General features: G+C 36.1%; 1 protein-coding gene across 3 annotated transcripts in view; it reads left to right on the forward strand.

Annotated features, from left to right (window-relative positions):
- Nucleotides 1–23807, forward strand: part of Togaram1 (TOG array regulator of axonemal microtubules 1) — a 59395-nt gene that overhangs the window by 9538 nt on the left and 26050 nt on the right. For 2 of the 3 annotated variants that reach the window (XM_042677934.1, XM_042677936.1), the window contains exons 2-8: nucleotides 1522–1678; nucleotides 5627–5764; nucleotides 6688–6984; nucleotides 8890–9152; nucleotides 12526–12758; nucleotides 15810–15910; nucleotides 20476–20628. In XM_042677934.1, the coding sequence (XP_042533868.1) occupies nucleotides 1522–1678; nucleotides 5627–5764; nucleotides 6688–6984; nucleotides 8890–9152; nucleotides 12526–12758; nucleotides 15810–15910; nucleotides 20476–20628 (1342 nt within the window). The remainder of the gene's footprint in view (nucleotides 1–1521; nucleotides 1679–5626; nucleotides 5765–6687; nucleotides 6985–8889; nucleotides 9153–12525; nucleotides 12759–15809; nucleotides 15911–20475; nucleotides 20629–23807) is intronic. The other variant, XM_042677935.1, reaches the window with a different exon arrangement.

Here is a 23807-nt window from a genome sequence, read left to right on the forward strand (position 1 = left end):
AGTAAGAGAAATGTTAAGGTAAGCATTGGTATCATGGTAAGTTTAAGTTTGAGTTAGCTTTATGCTGTTGTTTATATGTCCTTATATGTCTTTGTTGATTAGAGGCTTGACCCCCAGATTGGTGCTATGGAAAGTTGTAGAATCCTTGAGAGGTAATGCCCTAGTGAATGATCATAATGTAGAAGGGTAGAGAGAATATATATTACCTTACCCAGACTCCATGTAATCCTTAAAGTACAAAAGGACCAAGATATCGCTTTGAAGTTCTATCAGTCATAGTTAAAGAGAACATACTTCAATTGTGCAGAATTCTTCACCCATGGCAACATCAGTTTTGGATCATTCCACATTCAACATGGATATGAAACTCTTAAAAAAAATTTAGTTGACAAAGAATTGTCAATTGTTTCCTCTTAACCTTTGTTTCCTCTAAGACACAGAGAAAACCAAAAGTATATTTTATCTATGAATATCCATTTTGTGGAATTATATAAAATTTATGAAAAGGATTTGTCCTTTTTATAATTACTGAAATAGCAAAAACAAGCATATGTATTAGCATCATCCAAAGGTATTTATATATTCTTTAACATGTTCATTTGGTGGCTGTTTTATACAAGTATAAGAGGCAAGGTTAAATTATTAAGTTATTAAAATATACTTGGTGTTCACTGTATTTTAACTTATTATGGATTATTCAGGATATAAGGAGTTTATTAATTCAATTTTGTATAATCTGAAATTTTTAAAATTTACAAAGGGCCTGAAATTATAAAATGATGTCTCAAGCATTATAAAATTTGTGGCATTGTAAGAATCCCTTTTTAAGATTATTATAAGACTATTATAATCCCTTTAAGACCATTATAAAAGTTGAATTACAATTATGTATAGTATTTCAAAAAGAAGTTGAGGGTAATGTATATAACTATGAAATCAGTGGAGAGAATTTAATTCTTATTAGGCACTGTTTGTTTGGTACTGGGGATTGAACCACAGCCTCACATATGCTAACACTGCTATACCTCTAGCCTCTATGTAATTGATTTAGTTAACTAAGAGACCTATTATGAGAAAATCTCTTATGGGAACATAAGTTACCAGGCCATTTATATTTATATTTGGGCTGCAGAATATGGATAGTAAATCTGCCTCAGAAAGAATCCTAGAGAGGGATACTTGCTTCTTAATTGATCTTCAATCTAGTTTAGAGGGTTATTTTTCTAAGTAAGACATTTCAGCTTAAGTTGTCATTTCACCTTTTTTGTCATTTGATTTCTCTTTGAAATTACCAGATAATATGATGGTGGAACGTAAAGACGAGGCATAGAAGAAAGAGGAAAAAAATAGCATTATCTTGGAATGAAAACTACTGTTAGTATATTACATGTGAATATTGTGAATTATGGTTTATTTGATGAAAGTTTTCTTCTAATTTGAGTTTCATAATTTGATCTAAATTACTTTGTCATATTTCTGAGTAGACAACTCACATTTGCTAACATTCTTTTGTTCTCACAGTTTTCAGCCTATGATCACATTCAATCTCCAAAAGTAAAGTTTTCTCAAGAAATGCCAGTCAATGATGACGTATGTTTCAGTAGAAAAAGAGTATCAAGAAATTTATTTCAGAGTAATCGAGATTGTAATCCAGATTCCCTTGCTATATGTGCTGTTGGTAAGTAAAAATTGAGGATGATGAATATGAACTTCTATGAAGTTCATTGTTCTTTCAAGGGTTAATAGAACTTTAATCTAGTAAGCAGTTGAAGTATAATAGTATTTGAAACCTGAAAAACACTACACGCTCTTTTTTCATTGAAACCTTTTAAGAAACAATCTTGGGATATATTCACCTAATAAACTGCTCTTTTTTTTTTTTTTTGGGTCCGGTCGTGGGGCCTGAACTCTGGGCCTGGGCGCTGTCCCTCAGCTCTTCAGCTCAAGGCTAGTGCTCTACCACTTGAGCCACAGCGCCACTTCCGGCTTTTTTTCCCCCCTGCTTATGTGGTGCTGAGGAATCGAACCCAGGGCTTCAGGCATGCAAGGCAAGCGCTCTACCACTGAGCCACCTTCCCAGCCCTAAACTGCTCATAGTTTTGAATACTCTATGTGTCAGTACTTCTCTAAATTCTGAGGATATAGCAGAAAATATGAGTAGTAAAAAAATTCTAATACCTGCTAGCATTTGACTGTTCAGTAAATGGGACAATTTTTTGCCTAGAAAGCTTGCAATTTATTTGGGGAGGAAAGCAAATAGGCAAGCCATGATAGATGATGATAGATGCTAAATAAGATGCTAGATAAAAATAAGACAGCGAAGAGAAATATGGATAAGGAATGATTTTAAGTTATACAATGGAAATTATTTTAATTCATGCACTGGGAACTAGAGGCATGGCCCAAGTGATAGAGTGACAGCTGTGAGCTAGAGCAAGAGGCCAAACTCAAGCCCCAATACTAGCATACAAAAAAATAAAATAAATAATACAATGAAAGGTAGCCATATTCAGAAGGGAGTATTTGAAGCAAACTACTAATTACTAAAGTTGAGAAAAGCAAAAAGGGGGTAGTTAGAGCAAAATAACTTACAAGTATAGAAGGCGTGTTTTAGAGACATTAAGAGGCCATGAAGAGGAAGAGAATTCAAAAATTACAAAGATAATGAGGACTGTTATAAGGGCCATTAGGCTATTGAATGAACTAGATTTTATACGGAGTGAGAAGCAGTTAAAGAGAAAAAGTGCTAGCACTGCCTTATGTTTTCTAGGTTCATTTTGGATGCTATATTTAAAATAAGTGAAAGGAAGACAAGGGCCAAAACAGGAAGAACAGATTAGGAGTCTTTGTCTCAAACCTGAAGGCTTTAATCAAAACAAATGCAGTGAAATGTAGTTGAGAAGTGCTTGTATTCTGATTGTATGTTAGAAGTAGAATTAATATCATTTGCTGGTAGACTAGGGAGAGAAAAATAATTTTTCAGAGCAACTGGAAAGATGTTCAATTGCATATGTGTTACACAAAGTAAATATTATGGTAGTTCAGAGGACATTGCCCTAGACCATATCAGTTTAAAAAGACATTAAAGAAATAATAGTACCGGGGCAAGGAATGTGGCTCAGTGGTAGAGTGCTTGCCTTGCATGCATAAGGCCCTGGGTTCGATTCCTCAGCACCACCTAAACAGAAAAAGCTGGAAGTGGTGCTGTGGCTCAAGTGGTAGAGTGCTAGCCTTGAGCTGAATAGCTGAGGGACAGTACCCAGGCCCAGAGTTCAAGCCCCATGACCGACAAAAAAAAAAAAAAAAAAAAGGAAGGAGGAGGAGGAGGAAAGAAGGAAGAAGATGATCTTCATCAGTCATATTAAATCAGGGTATCTTCAAGATTATTCTTTTCCCTAGGTCAGTAGCTTCTTTTTTCCATAATAAAAAACATAGCAGGGACTGAGAATGTTGCTTGGTGGCAGAGTGCTTGCATGCATGAAGCCCTAGGTTCAATTCCTCAGCACCACAAAAACAGTGAAAGCCAGAAATGGCATTGTGGCTCAAGTAGTAGAGCACTAGCCTTGAGAGAAAAAAAAAAAGGCTTACCTAGTAAGTGTGAGGCCCTGAGTTTACATTCCAAAAATGCAGGAAAAAAAAATTGTCATGCATATGAATTTTTACAAAATAAGAAAAGGAAGAATAGAGAAGGATTTCAATACTGAACATTCAGAACTGGAGATGTGGTTAAAATGGTTGCTTACAAGTGCCAGACCTCCCTAATCTGCCAAAAAAATAATTTTAAAAGATCTTAATATCCAGAAGTATAGAAAAATGATGTTAAGTTAATCAGCTCCTATACTTTGCCTATGTACATCTCTAGGTTTGTGTTTGTATTCTTTTTTCTATTAAGAGAAAGAGAGTAAAATAATATGTTGGGGAAATGATGCCAGTGGGAACAGAAAGTGTTTTAGAACATGAAGATGAAGTATCTTGCACATTTTAACATTTACTGAATAGTCAAATGCTAGCAGGTATTGGATTTTTTTTTACTATTCAACAAATCATTCCTCTAGGAGAATTTATAGACATTTATGCAGTAAAGTTCCATCATATTTTGAACATGTATTGATTAGTTTATTTGATAGAGAAAAGAAGTACAGTATTATTTTCATGCCATTGTTTTAGATTTTTATAAGTGTCATAGTTCCTCTGCCATTGCAAAACGTGTTACTTATTGTACAGATTTTAAACAACTACAGAATAAGGGGTAATGTATAACTTGATGTTAGATTTTTTTTTTTTTTTTTTAGTCGATCATGGGGCTTGAACTCTGGGCCTGGGTGTTGTCCCTCAGCTCTTCAGCTCAAGACTAGTGCTCTTATCACGGGAGCCACAGCACCACTTGCGGCTTTATCTGTCTATATGGTGCTGAGGATTCAAACCCAGGGCTCATGCATGCGAGGCAGGCAGTTTACCACTGAGCCATTTTCCCAGTCCCTAGATTGTTCTTTTTTTTCTTTTTTTGGGTCCGGTCGTGGGGCCTGTACTCTGGACCTGGGCGCTGTCCCTCAGCTCTTCAGCTCAAGGCTAGCGCTCTACCACTTGAGCCACAGCACCACTTCCGGCTTTTTTCTTTTTGCTTATGTGGTGCTGAGGAATCGAACCCAGGGCCTCAGGCATGCAAGGCAAGCGCTCTACCACTGAGCTACCTTCCCAGCCCCCCTAGATTGTTTTATAAATATCATAAGAACTCAAGAAAGGAAGAGGTTAGCTTGAACTAGACTTTAAAGAAAATAGAGGTTTTGTGGCTTGTAGTGAGGCAGAAGGAAATATCATGAGCAGGAAAGAAGTAGGACCAAAAGTGTGAATGTGAGAATTAATCTACAAGATATGCTGAACATTCAAGATTAAAGGTATTGAAATCATAGTGAGAGAATAAGTCATAAAATTTTAGAATTACAAAGTACTTCCTTATTTTTTAGTTGAACAAACTGAACATTAGTGACATCATTATAAGCTTTAAAAAAAAAAACCTTCTTTATCTATCCAGGTTAGTCATGGGGGAGGAAAGGGATTTGAGGAATGCCTAGATAAGTTTAGAAACTACATGAATGTCCAGGTATGGTAGTACATGCCTATAATTTCAGGATTTGGGAAGTTGAGGCAGGATGATGATGAGACTGAGGCCAGTGTGTGCTACATAGCAAGCCCCTATCTCAACGAGAGGGAGGAGGAGAGAGACAGGGAGGGAGGAATGAAGTCAGTAAGGGAGAAAGGGAAAGAGAGAAAACTACAGGAATGTTGTGTAGTGTGTTTGAAAAGAGAAGAGTTCTTTAGTAAAACTTTTTAGGGTGGTATATGTACTATAATATGGAAGAAAGATATAGTGAGAAGAAATATAGTGAGAAAGAGAATGAAGGAAGACACTGCTGTAGTATATATTATTCAATATACCTATACCTATTCTTTCTTGCCCTTTACTAGTCTGTGTTTCTTAACATTAACTCCTACACAATCAGGTTTGTCAGTACCAAAGCTTTATCTTTTTTCTGCCTGCCTGACTCACTGTACTTATATCTGTTAAATAAGGTATTCTTGGGAAATAAAAGATTATTTTATGTTTTTCTCCCTCTCCCTCCTTCAGAAGGTGCTACTGGAACTCATCAGGCCAATCATACTGGGAAATGTGGGCAGTTTGGATTTTCACAGATATGTGGTAAAACTGGCAGTGTGGATTCTGACTTACAGTTCTTAGGGACAAATAACAGTCCTCAAGATAAAGGTATAAGTCCCAAATTTATTTGGAAACATTATTTTTATAATATGTATGATTTCCAACACTAGCTTGTATGTTATTTTATATAATTCTGTTTATCACAAAAAAGTGGTATTTGTCATATTATTAATAATGTGATGCTAGTGCATGACCATAATCCTAATACACAAGAGATTGAGACATGAGAGTTCAGGTTTGAGGTCACCATTGCCACGAATGAAACAGATTAGGAGAAAGTAAAACATGGGAAACATATAGGCAAATTCTCAAAGAAAAGTAGATATAAATAATTTTTTTTTGCGGGGGGGGGGAGGGGGTCCGGTCGTGGGGACTGAACCCTGGACCTGGGTGCTGTCCCTCAGCTCTTCAGCTCAAGGCTAGCACTCTACCATTTGAGCCACAGCACCACTACTGGCTTTTTATTTTTCTGCTTATGTGGTGCTGAGGAATCGAACCCAGGGCCTCATGCATGCAAGGCAAGCGCTCTACCACTGAGCCATCTTCCCAGCCCCATAAATAAAATTTTTAAGAGAAATATGTACAGTAAAACTAAAAACATTTTTAGTACTGCAGATTATATTTATTATGAGAGAATAATTTACTGAGAAGACAACTTTTCTGGGGTATTGGATATGTGTGTGTATGTACATATGTGTGTGGCATGCATTTGTGTGTATGTGTGGGTGACATATTTGTGTATGTAACTTGCAAAAGTAATCTATAAATGTAGTGGAAAATTTCAATAGGTTAAGAAAGTTTTATATTAGAAGATACAAAGGGTTAAATATAAACTTAATTAGATCTTTACCTAATACCATACAAAAATATGGGATATGGGAAGAAAATATGAATGTGAAAAGAAAATTAACTGTAAGCTCTGAGAATATGTATATATATATATAAATATTTTCTCTTTTGTTTTATTGCAGGATATTCTAGCCTAAATTTCAGTAGTAAGACACAGCCAACATTTGGTAATCAAGTAGAACATACCTCATTATTCTCTGGCTCAAATCCAAATCCAGGAGCCTTTATTCTTCCATACTATCCTCTCTCATCACCTCGAGCTAGTCCAAAGCACACATCTCCACTTAATGTATCTCCAAAGAAGTCTCAAGATAATTCCATTAGTATCTCAAATTCCTGGCCTCTTAAAAGTTTTGAAGGACCATCAAAGCCAAGTCCACAGAAAAAACTTGTCAGCCCCAACTCATCTGAACCTACAGGTAGAAATGATGGTAAAAACCAGTATTTTGTTTAAACTTATTTGCATTTTTGATTAGTATTCTACACTAAATATATAAAGGTGTTAGATTTTTTTTAAAAAACCTGATGAATTATGTTTTATTTCTTTGACTTAGTAAATATTTAGGAAACTTTTTTTTTTTTTTGGTCAGTGATAAGGCTTGAACTCTGGGCTTGGGCGCTGTCCCTGAGCTCTTCAGAGCCAAAGAGCCACTTCTGATTTTCTGGCAGTTAATTGGAGATAAGAGTTTCACTGACTTCCCTGGATTTGAACCTCTATCCTCAGATTTCAGCCTCCTGAGTAGCTAGGATTACAGGCATGAGCTACCGGCGCCTGGCTTAGGAATCTATTTAATAGTGTAGTAGAGTGAGCTACTGGTGTCCAGCTTAGGAAGCTATTTAATAATATATATATAAAATAGTGTAATATAAAATCTGGCCAAAATGGTCATGTGGTTTTTTTTATATTGACACTTCAAAAGCTTCTTAAAAAAAAAGAAGTAATAAAGCTTTAATATTGCACTTATTATCTAAGAGCCTGCAAACAGATATAAAATATCATTTATATTTTTATTATTTACTATATTTAATGCCTGTCTCATTAAATATTTATTATATGTTAACTATATTTTGAAGGGTTATTATTTATTACAAACTAAAATATTCTTTATAATATTCCATCTCAAAGCCATGTAATTAGAGTATGAGTTCATTCAGAACAAATCCAGTTTTTGAAAGAAAAGTCTGTTAAAGGAATCATCCATATCTTACAGTTTTTCTGTCCCTGGCCACTGAGGTAAAATGTTTCACCCCACAGCGTTACTGTGGGGTGAAACAAACTCAGCTGACTGCCTATTTTTCTTTTCTTTTCTTCAGTTGTGGGGCTTGAACTCAGGGCCTGGGTGCTGTCCTTGAGCTCTTTTGCTCAAGGCTACAGCCCTACTACTTTGTACCACAGCACCACTTCCAATTTCTGGTAGTTAACTGGAGATAAGAGTCTCATGGACTTTCCTGCCCAGGCTGCCTTTGAACCTCAATCCTCAGATCTCAGCCTCTAAAAAGCTAAGATTACAGATGTGAGCCACTGGCTGCCAATTTCTTATTCTTTCACTTTCTCTTAACATTGAACTTTCATTTCCTTCTATTAATTTTTTTTAGGGGGGTCCGGTCGTGGGGCCTGAACTCTAGGCCTGGGCGCTGTCCCTCAGCAATTCAGCTCAAGGCTAGCGCTCTACCACTTGAGCCACAGTACCACTTCTGGCTTTTTTCTTTTTGCTTATGTGGTGCTGAGGAATCAAACCCAGGGCCTCATGCATGCAAGGCAAGCGCTTTACCACTGAGCCACCTTCCCAGCCTCCTATTAATTTTTTTTTTACCTTTCATATAGGATCAAATACTTTATTAGGAGCTAAGACTTTGTTTGGTCTAGGGTTGTGGCACAGTGGGAAAGGGCTTGTCTAGTAGGCATAAGGCTCTCAGTTTGCTACCCAGCACTATAAAACATAAATAAATAAAATAAAATACAATAACATTCAAGTAGAGACTTGCTTTCCCAAGTGACCATTATTATTGCATCACATATATTAGTTATTGAGATATTACTTTTGTAATTAAACCAGAAGAGTAGCCCTTCATGTTTATTTTGGACTTTTATCATAACAAACATTGTTCATGGTGATATGTATGATGATAGGTTACAGTGTAACCTGGTATATAATAGTTTTTTGCATTGTGAAAGAATTTCATGTTTATTTTTGTTATATTCATTAAATGATGTTGATACTTTTATCTCATTTTAAATAGTATTTTTAATAAAATGGAATGTGCCTTGAAAATACTGTATTCTAAACACTTTATGGAAAAAATAACCTGTATTTTTTGCTCAGGAGAAAATTATCAAGAAAAGCCTTCTCCAGTTCAACTTACACCTGCCTTGGTGAGATCACCATCTTCCCGAAGAGGCCTCAATGGGACAAAGCCTGTCCCTCCCATACCAAGGGGAATCAGCCTTTTGCCTGATAAAGCTGACTTAAGCACAGTGGGACAAAAAAAGAAAGAGCCTGATGATATTTGGAAGAGTGAAAAAGATAATTTTATAATTGACCTTTCAGAATTAAATTTCAGAGATAACGATTTCGATCAAGCAGAGGTTAGAACTATATATCATTTTAATAATTTAAAAACATAATTTTTGTAATATAGTTGCTACTTAAGGAAAGTGTCCCATAACATTTTTTCTCATTTATAAAATATTTCATGTTCATTATAGAAAATGTGAAAATTCAGTGAATTATCAGAAAGGAAAATTAATCACATCAGATCTTACTACCTAGAATAATTTACTGTAACAGACTGAATTTCCTTCCAGAATTGCATGTATCTTTCCTTTTTAAGTTAAAAAATATGAATAATAATATAGCAATATATCAATGCACTAATTACACTCAATGAAGAATTTGTCATGTTTATTTCTTATTTTTAAGATAAAGTTTTACATAGTTTCTTCCTCAGTCCAGTTTCTTTCTGAGCTTTACCAGAGGCAACTGGTCTTCAGATTCATTTATGTTTTATGTCTGTCATTTTTATATTAGTATATTGTTTTTATATAATTTATTTATAGTAACAACAATTGGTTTTGATTTTGGCTGCAGTAAACATTCTTGAGTCTGAACTTTGTTCATATGTGTAGTTCTTTTTTTACTAAATTAAAATAATGTACACATATTTAAATACTAGATCACTCTATGTTATCACAGTGTTGATATTTAATGCTTCTAGACATATGTCAGAAAAGGAATGTAGTTGTCTTTCTTTGGATCCAGAGTACTACTTTGATAGGTGCTTCCACTTAATCATTTTACATGTCAAAAGTTACATAAATTTGTAAACAGTTAAGATGTTTTATGGTCTCAAGCCTGTTTCTAAGATGTAAACATTACATACTTATAGTTGTTCAATGATACAAAGTTAATTGTAATGCGTACCCACTTCAAAAGTATCTTTGGGGGCTGGGAAGGTGGCTCAGTGGTAGAGCTTGCCTTGCATGCATGAGGCCCTGGGTTCCATTCCTCAGCACCCCATAAGCAAAAAGAAAAAAGCCAGAAGTGGTGCTGTGGCTCAAGTGGTAGAACGCTAGCCTTGAGCTGAAGAGCTGAGGGACAGCGCCCAGGACCAGAGTTCAGGCCCCACAACCGGACCCCCAAAAAAAAAAAAAAGTATCTTTGATATTAAGTAATACATAGTTAACTTGTGAAACATGAAATTTAATGATTATTCTTTCCAACTTGTAATTGTTTATAAAATCCATAATCTTGTTTTTCCCTCCCTCACAACACATGGTATTCTGTGAGGTTAGGAAGATTTATTTAAAGGGAAGAAACAGAGGAATATCATTTTTCTGTGTGACTGATATATTTTACTTGAATTTATACATTTTTGAATTATTTTTATATAACTTAATACTAGTTCTTTTTCTTTTAGTAGATAATTGAAAGGTGAATTTTTTATAATTAGTATTAAACACTTAAGAATTTATTATTTGGGCTGGGAAGGTGGCTCAGTGGTAGAGCTCTTGCCTTGCATGCATGAGGCCCTGGGTTCGATTCCTCAGCACCACATAAGCAAAAAGAAAAAAGCTGGAATTGGTGTTGTGGCTCAAGAGGTAGAGCGCTAGTCTTGAGCTGAAGAGCTGAGGGACAGCGCCCAGGCTCAGAGCTCAGGCCCCATGACTGACCCAAAAAAAAAAAAAAAAGAATTTATTATTTTTAGATATTCATCCTTGTAAACTTTTAATAGGAAAATGGTTCAACTGTTGAATCATCCTGTATGATTGTTTCAAATGGCCTATCTTGCCTTCTAGTTGCAAATATGATATTTTTTACTTGTTTAGAGGTCACTGTTAAGCCTCTTTTTTTTGGGGGGGGGGTCTGGTCATGGGGCCTGAACTCTAGGCCTGGGCACTGTCCCTCAGCTCTTCAGCTCAAGGCTAGCGCTCTAGCACTTGAGCCACAGCGCCACTTCTGGCTTTTTTTTTTTTTTTTTTTTTTTTTTTTGCTTATGTGGTGCTGAGGAATGGAACCCAGGGCCTCAGGCATGCAAGGCAAGCACTCTACCACTGAGCCACCTTCCCAGCCCCAAAAGACGTGATTTTTTTTTGGGGGGGGGGGGGTTTGTCGTGGGGCTTGAACTCTGGGCCTGGGCACTGTCCCTCAGCTCTTCAGCTCAAGGCCAGCGCTCTACCACTTGACAGCGCCACTTCCTGTTAAGCCTCTTTGATGTGAGTTAATTTTAAGAAAGTCATATACATTGTATGGACCATATTTGTCTTTTGCCATAAAAGAAAGTGTATTAATCCAAGTTTTTTCAGTTCTCTTTTACATTGAAATTTTCTTGGTACTTGATAATGTTTGTTTCATTTTCATTAGTTCATTTAATCTTCACACTAGCTTCCTGAGTTAAATAAAGCAATATCTTTTTTTTGGTGGGGGGGGTCAGTTGTGAAGCTTGAACCTGGGACTGTCCCAGAGCTCAAGGCAAGTGCTCTACCACTTGAGCCAAAGCTCCACTTCTGGTTTTCTGGAGATAAGAGTCTCACAGACTTTCCTGCCTGGGCTGGTTTTGAACTGCAATCCTTAGATCTCAGCCTTCTGAGTAGCTAGGATTACAGGTCTGAGCCACTGGCACCTGACAACAATATCTTATTTTTTATGCTTGAATTTATGTGTGTTTATGTAAGTGACTCAACCTTGCTAAGGATTGAAAAGTGAGTGATAGGGCTAGGATTCAAACCCAACTCACTGAATTCCATGTTCCTATGATTTTCTCTATACTCCACTACCATACTTCCATTAAGGGTATATTGAATTTACCTTTGAAGTATGAGGACTTAAAAACTTAAAAAACAGTTTTTATTAATTGAAGACATTATTTTCACTGAATGCTTAACCTTATGAATTGAAACATTAAAATTGTTTATGATTCTGTATTTAATGTGAACAAAACTCAATATATTAAATTGGCAATAATTTCTACTGTGCATTTCTAAAAATACTTGGCTTCTGAAGTTATATACCTTGATCTGTTACTCTAAACACTTGCAAGCTGAATGTAAGTCAGCATAACACTTTAGAAAGCTACTGATTTTGTTAATCTTCTCCTAGAAGACCTATAGTTTCATAATCACACCAGTCAGCTAAGATTAACAGTTCCCTGTCTGACTTTATACTCTGATATAGCTACTTTCTGATTTAATGATTCAGTGATTAGATAAATTAATATGTTCAGTCATTGTGTCCTGTGTTTAATACATGGTATTTAATACACAGTAGCAGAATGTTCCTCACAAGGAGTTATAACCTAGTAGTTTATTGATACCCACAATAATATCTGTACTGTTATACCATGTATACATACATACAAATATATACTGAGGAGTAGCTAGCTCGACAGTTAATAGAGTTTAAAATCTAAGTATAACTTTTGCTACTGTAAATATATTATCTCATGAGTGTTTTGTCTCTTAGATGCAGAGCTCTCTTAGATCTCTTCGTAATAGTGCTGCTAAGAAAAGAGCAAAACTGAGTGGCAGTACTTCTGATATTGAAAGTCCTGATTCTGCAATGAAACTTGACTTGACCTTGGACTCTCCATCTCGATCTTCCTCTCCAAACATCAGCTCTTACAGCGAAAGTGGAGTTTACAGCCAAGAATCGTTGACTTCTTCCCTGTCGACAACTCCCCAGGGGAAGAGAACAATGTATTTAATTTTTTTGCCATGTTAACAAAAATTTTGATCTAGACCTCTATAACATATTTGGAAAAGATTTAAAATCATTTCTAGTGTTTAAAATGTTAAAGGATTGAGAATGTAGCTTAATGGTTGTGTGCTTGCCTAGCATGCATGAAGTCTGGGTTCAATTTCTCAGTACCACATAAACATAAAAATCGGAAGTGGTGCTGTGGCTCAAGTGGTAGAGCACTAGCCGTGAGCAAAAGAAGCTCAGAGACAGTGTCCCAGACCCTGTGTTCAAACCACAGGACTGGCAAAAACAAACAAAAGAGACAGTGGGGAAGGTTATCCAGATTACCTTGCTTAGCCTCAGTTTGGATTTGGAGAGAACAGAACTCCAACTGCAACCTAGAACAGCTGAACAGCTCCAATTACCTCTAGTTGATGGATGTTTACCTCGCTGTTATCCCACTGTATCTTACATCATGTTATTTTCATTATCATACAGAAACTCAGGACTCCATATCCTAGCTCTTTCTTGCCTATAATAGCACTGGAAATAGAGCCCTGGCTCCCCAATATCAATAGAATTATTTTTTTAAGTGTAACAAGTCAACTTTTTCAGTTTGCCTTTACAACCTCTCAGTCTTAAAAGTTGATCCTAATCTGATTCTGGTCATCTTTGTTATCCTGATATATGATTGAGGAAATCTATTTTCTCTTTATATTGGACAAATATCCAGGAGTAGAGGTGTTATGGTATAGACAGATATAATTACTAAAGTTTTCCAAAATTGTATAATTTTGTACTTTTTATCAGTTATGGTTGTTTCCCATTATTTCTAATATTTGGTGATATTCTTTTGATTTTATTTTCCTTTCATTTCTTCTTGAACCTTGTTTATATACTGCTATTAGTAAATACTTAAAAACTAAATTAAAATTACTCTCACTTTAGTGAATTAGTACCTCTGACAAATTTAGTCAGAGATCCTCTGAGGAGGCATTTTATTTTAGCAAGTCCTAGAATTAAACTGCAGTTTTTGTGCCATTCTTAGATGTTTGTTCCATAATCTTCTCCTTCATATATATGTGTATGTATGTATATATGTGTGTGTATATATGTGTATATATATGTATATATATGTGTATATATATATATATATAAAACAGAGAGAGAGTGAGATTATTGTTGTTTTCGTTGGTCTTTGGGCTTGAACTCTGGACCGGGCGCTGTCCCTCAGCTCTTCAGTTCAAGACTAGTGCTCTACCACTTGAGCCACAACTCCACTTCCAGTTTTCTGGTGGATTATTGGAGATAAGACTCTCTCTGACTTTACTGCCTGGGTTGGCTTTGAACCTCAGTCCTCAAATCTCAGCCTCCTGAGTAGCTAGGATTACAGGTGTGAGCCAACAGCGCCCGGCTTTCTTCATATTTTTTAACTGAAACAGCAACTTTGAACTTGGAAAATTTTCGGAGGAAATCCCTATTGTAATGAACTAAGTAAAAATAGAATAGATTTACAAAGTGAACTTGAAATGACTTTGGTAAAGTAACTGTTCCCATGAAGACTTAAAACATGTATTTAGCTTTTAGACCTATAATGAAGGTGAAATTTTGTCTTGTATAGTCCTAAAGTTGCACTATCCTTAAAAAATTTTCAAACACATTTGGTAAGAGAAGTTTATCTTGTAACATTTAGGATTCTGTATTTCCTCTATTATTTCACTGAAATAATATGCTCATATCCTCATTTATGGACTGAATCTCCTATATTAAATTTAGAATTTCCTCTTTAAGTTCCATGCTTTAGCAGAATTATGTTTAGTCAGTTTGCTGCCTGCCTTAAAAATCATGCCAAAATTAGCTGCTGCTACCTGATTGATGCAAGGCTCCTATCAGGTGGGTTGAGGAGGGAAATTGTTGAAAACCACCATTTTAGATAAGTTTTTTCCTTCATCAAAATTTTTTTAAAATGCAGGGCTGGGAAGTGGCTCAGTAGTAGAGCGCTTACCTTGCATGCATGAGGCCCTGGGTTCAATTCCTCAGCACCACATAAGCAAAAAGAAAAAAGCTGGAAGTGGCGCTGTGGCTCAAGTGGTAGAATGCTAGCCTTGAGCTGAAGAGCTGAGGGACAGCACCCAGGCCCAGAGTTCAGGCCCCACAACCGGACCCCTCCAAAAAAAATTTTTAATGCAAATTTCCAGCAGTCTATTCTAGAGAAATTACTTTTTCCAAATATTTAAACTTCATTTCTTACTAAACCTAGTGGCAGACACTTCTGCCCAATTACTAAGAATTATACTTCTTTGTAAAATATGTTGTTTGTAATGTTTATTGCTGACTTACTCATTTTGTGCCACTTAATTTAAACCAGCTTCTTTATATGCAGTTGTAGTATTCTTTTCTCTTTTTGCCATACCTGGGGCTTGAACTCAGCGCCCGGGCACTGTCCCTGAGCTTTGTTTTGCTCAAGGCTAGCACTCTACTACTTGAGTGACAGCACTACTTCCAAAGTGTATGTGGTGCTGAGGCTAGGCAAGCACTCTACCACTAAGCCACATTCCCAGACTAGTTGTAATATTCTTTAACAAAGTGTTTTTTGTTGTTTAACAAGGTCTGTTTGTCTTTATAGTGTCAGAAAAGTATAGCAAGGAATAGTAGGAATATGATATTTGCAGCACCTTGTAGTAGGAGATAGTATGTTAGATACCTGGGTGATAATTTGATTTGGCTTTGGAATGGACTCATATATATATACACATATACATATACATATATACATTTATATTTTCTTTTTGTGGATTCAGACATTATATAGTACAATCAGTCTTTTCCATAGCAATCTTTTCATGAAGAATTAAGGAATGTATGTAAAAGGTTGGAAGTAAAAAAAGGTTGGAAATTCAGAAAATGAACTGAGAATGCCAATAAAAATTATTTTTAACCATAATTTTTCATACTCGCTGTTTTATTATCTAAAAGTCTAGTGAGTTAAAAGAATAGGACATATATAAATTAATGATGAACTGCTCTAAATCTTGAATGCTTATTTATATTACTTTATTTCATTGTAGATCAGACATATTTCCAGCATTTGGATCAAAACCTTGCTCAACAAGATTTTCTTCTGTGAAGAATAAAAACTTTAATATTTCTGAGCAAAGCTTCAATGCAGGTATTTTATAATTTATTTGATAAATACGATATATAAAAAATAAGATTGTTTAAATGATATGAAAAATGATAGCAAATACAGTTCAGATTAAGAATTTTTTTACTTATCAATTGTGACTAATCATTTTTAGTTCCTTAAAAAAAACTTTTAACAAAAATATGTTGGGAAGAAAATACATTTGTTAACTGAATTAGTCACTGTTTTTCCTTTAAGTCTAGGTATAGTTGTCCCTTACTTTTCCATGCAGATATTTTGAATTAGTGGTATGGATTGAAAACTGTCAGATTTTCAAAAACACCCTTAATAGTCTAACATACAACATAGTTTGAAGACCACTTGTATCACAAATGACAGTGCCTTTAATAAACAAGAATGTGAACATGTATATAAACGCATGCAGGGTCAGTCATGTAGATAGGCATACATACTGACTGAAGTATAGTATAAATGGAAATGAGAGTCCATGGTGAAAAGTTGCAGATAGCTTTACAAAATAAATATCAGGAAAGCTGAAACATGTCTTGACTTTGAAGGAAGGGGCCTAATTGGAGGAACAGACAGGTGGAAATAGGAATGCTGGGCAAATACAGTCATAATACTCAATGTATATAAACTGAGTGAAAACAGAAATGATGTAACTGGTGAGGGTAGATGGTAGAATGATGGAATGATGGAAGGATGACGGATTGAGCTATTTCTACATATACATGGACATGTAAAATTGAAAAACGAGTAATTTCCTTTAAAAATGTACAGTAACTACTAGCTGTTATCAGTTAAATACTACTTTTAAAGGAATAGGGAAGTTTATGCAGAGTCTTATGAAATAGGGATGTTTGTCATGTCTATCTTGTGTGAGGAAGTTTGTGAACTAATTTGGAAGTCTTTAATTTTTTTTTTTGAGGGGGGGGTCCGGTCGTGGGGCCTGAACTCTGGGCCTGAGCGCTGTCCCTCAGCTCTTCAGATCAAGGCTAGCGCTCTACCACTTGAGCCACAGCACCACTTCTGGCTTTTTTCTTTTTACTTATGTGGTGCTGAGGAATCAAACCCAGGGCCTCAGGCATGTAAGGCAAGCACTCTACCACTGAGCCACCTTCCCAGCCCTGGAAGTCTTAATTTTATAACATTGCTTCTCAGGAAATAGGGTTCACAGTTTCAGTAATCATTTTGAAAAATGCTATGACTGATCTATTTAGCGCTGGATTTTTGCATGCTCTTCTCTGTATGATTATTAACACAAAATTGAATTTTGAACAAATTATAACAGTAGTATGTTTATTTTTACATGATCTCCATGTCAAAGTGACATCAACTTCAAGGCTACTTTACATTATAATTGCCTTCTAAAAATCTGTAGGGGGGGGGAGGAAATGGGAAGGGATAGCAATGGGAAACAAAGGAGGAGGCAACAATGCTTGATAAGAAATGTACTCATCATCTTTCCCATGTAATTGTAACTCCTCTGTACAGTATTTTCACAATAAAAAAAATCTGTACATACACTTGATTGTTATGTTAGTCACACATGTGGGGATTTCATTATTACATCTTCATAGATAATTCCACTATATATTCCAGTTTCGCTCCTCTTATCACTTTCCCTGTTTCTTCAATATCAACCCCACCATAATTTTTTTTATTGTGAAAATACTGTACAGAGGGGTTATAATTACATGGGCAAGATAATGAGTACATTTCTTATCAAGCATTGTAGCCTCCTCCTTTGTTTCCCCTCCCACCATAATTTTTGTGTGTGTTAGAGTTTTTATTATCAGGGAATTCAAATTACACTTGAAGATAGAAAGTGCAGACTCTGCAATAGACCTATACAAGTTTGCTAGTAATTTTAATCTGTTTTTCTTAGTTTCTTCTCCTCTTAAATGCAACTGGCACATCTGTAGTGCATACTCTTCTCATTTCTTACCCACTGAACCTTCTCAGTTTTTCCTTAGCTTATAAAAAGAATTCTCTTTTGGAAGAATATCTTGCTTTTGTTTTGTTTTTGTTTGTCATGGAGCTTGAACTCTGGGCCTGGGGCACTGTTGCTGAGCTGTTCAGCTCAAGGCTAGCACTCTACCATGTGCTACTTTGGTTTTCTGTGGTTAATTGGAGATAAGAGTCTCATGGACTTTCCTGCCCGGGCTGGCGAACTGCAATCGCGGATCTCAGCCTCCTGAATAGCTAGGCATATAGGCGTGAGCCACCGGTGCCCAGCTGGAAGAATATCTTTAGAACTAGAAAAAGTAAATTTAGGGGCTAGGAAGGTGCCTCAGTGCTTGCCTTGTATGCATGGGTTCGATTCCTCAGCAGCACATAAGCAGAAAAAGCCGGAAGTGGCGCTGTGGCTCAAGTGGTAGAGTGCTAGCTTTGAGCTGAAGAGCTATAAGGGACAGCACCCAGGCCCAGAATTCAGGCCCATGACCAAAAAAAAAAAGTAAATTTAGGAGCTAGGAAGGTGGCTCAGTGGTAGAACGCTTGCCTTGCATGCATGAGGCCCTGGGTTCAATTCCTCAGCACCACATAAGCAGAAAAAGCCAAAAGTGGCACTGTGGCTCAAGTGGTAGAGTGCTAGCCTTGAGCTGAAGAGCTGAGGGACAGCACCCAGGCCCAGAGCTCAGGCCCCATGACTGGCCCCCCCCCCCCCCCAAAAAAAAAAGTAAATTTAAAACCAAATTTGAATTCATCTTTGATACTAGTTGGATGACTTAAGGAATTAAATTTTAGCAGTAATTGAACTTAATATATATTTCTGAATGTAATAACTGTTCCTCCAAATTTGTCTAATATTTACTATTTTCTAAACTTACCTAGTATTACCTGGGTGGGTACATGTAGCCTGAAGATTCTAGGGTATCATCTCATACCTGGTAAATCTTTATGGTTAGAAATCTGGACTTTTGAAAAGTCATTTAGGTATGTTAATGAATCAAGTTTCAGGATTACAATTACTGAATTCACTATAGATATTCTTAGTTAAATTTAACATTCTATAAAACTATTAAATTGCTAATGATTTAGCTTTCATAATTTGAGGTTTGGTTTACAGTACTCAGATGATTCCCACAAGTTTATTGTGGATTAATTACTGAAACATGAACATGATAATGCTCAGGATAAAGATTATTGAAAGAAAATATTGATTATATAAAAATTATTAATCTAGACTATCTTTGCAATAATGTTTCTAATCAAGGTTATTGTGCATCTACAACTAGTACTGTGAATTATGCTATATTTCCTGAATGATACAATAGTAAACTTTTCCTATGCCATTAGATTAGTGATTTATATTATTAGCAAGCATTTCTGCTCAAGGCCTATAAATTTTACTATAATTGATTAGTTATGAAAACTTTAAGAATCTAAAAAGAAATCCATATTACTTACGGAAATATAATTTAATATCAGATATGTATTTGAAATTTTTCTTTATGAACTAATACCTTTTATTTTAGTTCTTTCTAATCCAGCTGCCATCAACAAGCTCCTCTTTTTACCATCCTGTTTATTATTAAAATACATTATTGAAAACAAAGTATACTATTATTGTTGATGGTTTACATAGGAGCTATGTTAAAAAAAATAGTGACTCATTTAGGATTTTTTCATTTAGTAGTCATTTTGTAGTTACACTAGGTACAAAATATTATTATAAGATGATCAATTTACACATTTAAATCCAGATCAATTTTCTTGTTATCTATTGGGCATACAATATAACAATAAAACTTTGCTTTAATTAAACATTTAACTCAGCCTTGAGCTGAATTGCTGAGGAACAGCATTCAGGCCCAGAGTTCAAGCTCCATGACTGACAAAGTTAATAATAATAATAATACATTGGCATTTTTGAGTGCTAGGCACTGTGCTAAGCCTTTATGTACATTTTTCTTAATTTAATCCAGATGACTCTTGTGAAAAAGATTCTACTTTTATCCCTAGGTTCTCTCAGTAGTTTAAGTGGCAGGGCTATAACTTAAAGCCAGGGAAGCAAATGCTACGTTCTTAATCACTATATAATGTACAACCACCAGCCGGATAGTATAACACATTACATGGAAGTAGGGGGAAAAAAAGGAAGGAATGAAGAAATTAGGCCTCTAAGACTATTTTTAAATCCTGGATTAAAACTTTTTAAAGTTAAAAGTATCATTTAAACTTTAAATTCTTTTGTTTATCAGCCTATTTTCCAGCTTTGTCTGGAACTCCCTATGTAACCCAAGCTGGCCTCCAACTCTCCATCCTTCTGCCTGAGTGCTGGGATAACAGGTGTGTGCCACTAGACCTGGCTTAAACATATATTTATCTTTCCAAACATTACATTTTCTATTGCATTGAAATTTTAAAGCCTATTTTAAGAAATGCTATACTGTAATTTATGATATTTTTATCCATTAGATAAAAAAGCACAATATAAAATTGAATAAAGCTTTAAAATTACTATCACATTATATGTTTAAATATATTAACCTTTTTACAAGGTTAGAAAGATAGATTTGGAGGGTAGATGTGTACCTATTACATAAAGTTATCTAAATTATTCAAATATTTATTTTATTTTATAGAGATTATAACATCCAATGTAAGCATAATTGGTCAACGTATGAACTATGGGTTTGGATGTGGTGATTTTGAAGATGATAGGTCACATGACATTTCATCTAGTGCTTTAAAAATACAAAATAAGGAATACCCAAGACATTATAAGCATAAAAAAGGTTAGTAAATTTCATGACAGATTAATTTTTAAGATTTAGTATCTCTTTAAGTTAGAATCTTCCCTAATTTAATTGTACCAATAAAGAAAAGGTAGTAGGAGTCTCAGATTTGAAATTTTTCAACTTACCTTCTGTTGTGCTGTTAATTTTATAGAATAGGAGAATTCTTGGGTTTGTGTGTTAGTTTAGGCAGGCAATGAAAAAAGACTGCCCATGAGTCAAAACTGGGAATCCCTACTGACTTCTATCCCAAGGACATGCACAAAAGCTCAAGATTTCTTTAAAAAGAAGACATTTCACCACTAAAATGGAGTTGAGGCAATCATATCATAGCTGCACTTTAAATTTTTCTGTTAGGGAAAAACAAAATGATTTATGACATTTTGTGTGTGTGTGTGTGTGTGTGTGTGTGTGTATGTGTGTTGTTGTTGTTGTTGTTGTTTGTTTTCTTGAGTTGGTGATGAAACCTAGACCCTTGCCCATATTCTGAGTAAGTACTCTACCACTGAGCTAAAAAGAAGTGATTTTTGAAGTGTACAAATAGATAACTAAATATACTAAATAGAAATTCCAAAATAAGTAAGAGTTGTTTTATGTGGGTTGTATGTGTGTGGGGGTATGGTTGTGGCAACTGTGGTAATCAAAAGCTAATAACTTTCTGGCCCAGTATGGTGGATTAGGTGGATTGTACCTATAATCTCAGCACTTGGAAGGCTAAAGCAATAGTACTACAAGACAGTTCACTAAGTAGCTACTTTGTAAGACTCTATCTTGAGAAGAAAAGAAAAATCAACTTTTATATATTTTTATTCTTGGTTATCTTAACTCATGCCAGTAAGGCATGTTAGGATATGGATTTTCCTTTTTTTGTATAAGTTACCCAACTTGATGATGGGGCTTTTACTTGTTTTTTTATTTGTAAATTTCTTAAAACAATCTGTGATATAATTTAGTATGTGTTCTGTGAGACAGCAATAAGTTGATCGCATAAATGAAAAAATGAATATTCATTTATTTTCTTCCTCATGTAATAAAAATCAAAGCTAGATGCTGGTAGCTCATGCCTGTAATCCTAGCTACATAGGAGGTTGAGATCTGAGGATCAGGGTTCAAAGCCACCTAGAGAGGAAAGTCCATGAGACTCTTAGGGTCAGTTAACCACCAGAAACTGGAAGTGGCTGTGGCTTAAAGTGGTGGAGCACTAGCTAACCTTGAACAAAAGAGCTCAGGAACAGTCAGTTCCCAGGCCCCAAGTTCAAGCCCCATTACCAACCCCCTTCCTTCCCCTCAAAAATCAAGGACAATAGTATTTTCCTTAAGTAATCCGTATAATAATAGTTAAATAGGTTCCTTTGCTGCTAGGAGCATCCATGTTGGATAGCAGACTCCATATTTGCAACCTTGTTTTTGTTGGGATTTTTTGTTTGATTTGTTTTGAGATAATGCCCGGGTTGGCCTTATTCTCCATCCTTCAGCCTCTCAGTGGATGTTGGGCATGTGTACATCTCTTGATTAGTATTTAATTGTACTCCAGAAAATTACTTTACCATCAGAATTTCCAATTGTCAACCAAATGCCTACTAGCTCTATCTCAACAACTAGAGCAGCAAACATTCAAAACCACCCTTACTTTTCTTTCCAGAACTGGTAGCATTACTAGTTTTGGGGGGGGGGAGGGGTGGGTCTTGGGGCCTGAACTCTGGCCCTAGGCGCTGTCCCTTGGCTCTTCAGCTCAAAGCTAGCGCTCTACCACTTGAGCCACAGTGCCACTTCCGGCTTTTTTTCTTTTTGCTTATGTGGTACTGGGGAATCGAACCCAGGGCCTCATGCATGCAAGGCAAGCGCTCTACCACTGAGCTACCTTCCCAGCCCCAGCATTACTATTTTCATAGTTATACCTCTATAACTTCTTTTTTTTTTTTTCTTGTCAGTCGTGGGGCTTGAATTCTTGGCTTGAGCACTGCCCCTCAGCTGTTCAGCTCAAGGCTAGCATTCTACCACTTGAGCTCACCACTTCGTTTTTGAATGATTTATTCACAATAAGAGCTTCACGGACTTTCCTGCCCGGGCTGGCTTTAAACTACAATCTCAGATCTGAGCCTCGAGTAGCTAGGATTACAGGCGTGAGCCACGGGCGCCAGGCTTCCATAACTTTTTTTTTTTTTTTGGTCCTCTTTATCTATTTCCTGTTGTCTAAGTTTAGGCAGTGGTCCATCTTACCAGTTGTAACTCTTTGTGATTTGGGCCTTCATTTACCCTTTCTCAAAACTTTGCTACATGATTTTTTTCCTCCATTTTTGCCCTTAATATATGTTCTAGGTAGCTATGTATGCACTTTTTTTTTTTCTTGTGTGCTGGACCTAAGGCTTGAATTTAGGGCCTAGTCACTGTTCCCTGAGCTTTTGTGCTGAAGGCAGCGCGCTGCGGCTTGATCATCCCCAGTTCTACTTCTGGCTTTTTGATGGCTAGAGATAAGAGCCGCACAGCTTTTTCCTGCTCAGGATGAACCACGGTCCTTAGATCTCAGCCTCCTGAGTAGCTAGGATTATAGATGTGAACTACCAACACCCAGCTCATACTGTACTTTTTTTTGTGGGGGGGGGGGGGGGGAGGGTACTGGTCCTGGGGATTGAACTTGGCCTGGACACCGTCCTTGAGCTTTTTTTTGTGCTCAAAGCTAGCTCTCTACCATTTGAGTCACAGCTCCATTTCTGTCTCTTTTGGTAGGTAATTGGAAATAAGAGCCTGATAGACTTTGCTGGACTGGTTTTGAACTGTAATCCTCAGACCTCATCCTGACAAATAGCTAGGATTACAGGTGTGAGATACCAGCATAGGGCCATATTGTACTTTCTTAAAGAAACAGTACTAATGTCTTTATATTTTTAGTATGCTTTTTGTAGGATTTCACTCAAATGACTATGAAAAAAATGGAATGATGATTATCCAATGAAAACTAATAGTGTAATCTTGGGTGTATTCATTCAAAAACGTGTGAGACATGGAGGAGAGTAAATATGATCAAAGTACCCTGTACTCATGAAAATGCCGTAATGAAACCCAGTATTTTGAGGGCTGAAGGCATTGGCTCAAGTGGTAGGGTATCTGCCTAATAGATTCAAACCTGCGTTCAAACCCAATACAACCAAACAATGACAACCCCCACTATTTGTAGATTT

This window comes from Dipodomys spectabilis, unplaced genomic scaffold (genome assembly GCF_019054845.1).
Source record: "Dipodomys spectabilis isolate Male_0828 unplaced genomic scaffold, ASM1905484v1 ptg000042l, whole genome shotgun sequence".
Classification (NCBI taxonomy): domain Eukaryota; kingdom Metazoa; phylum Chordata; class Mammalia; order Rodentia; family Heteromyidae; genus Dipodomys; species Dipodomys spectabilis.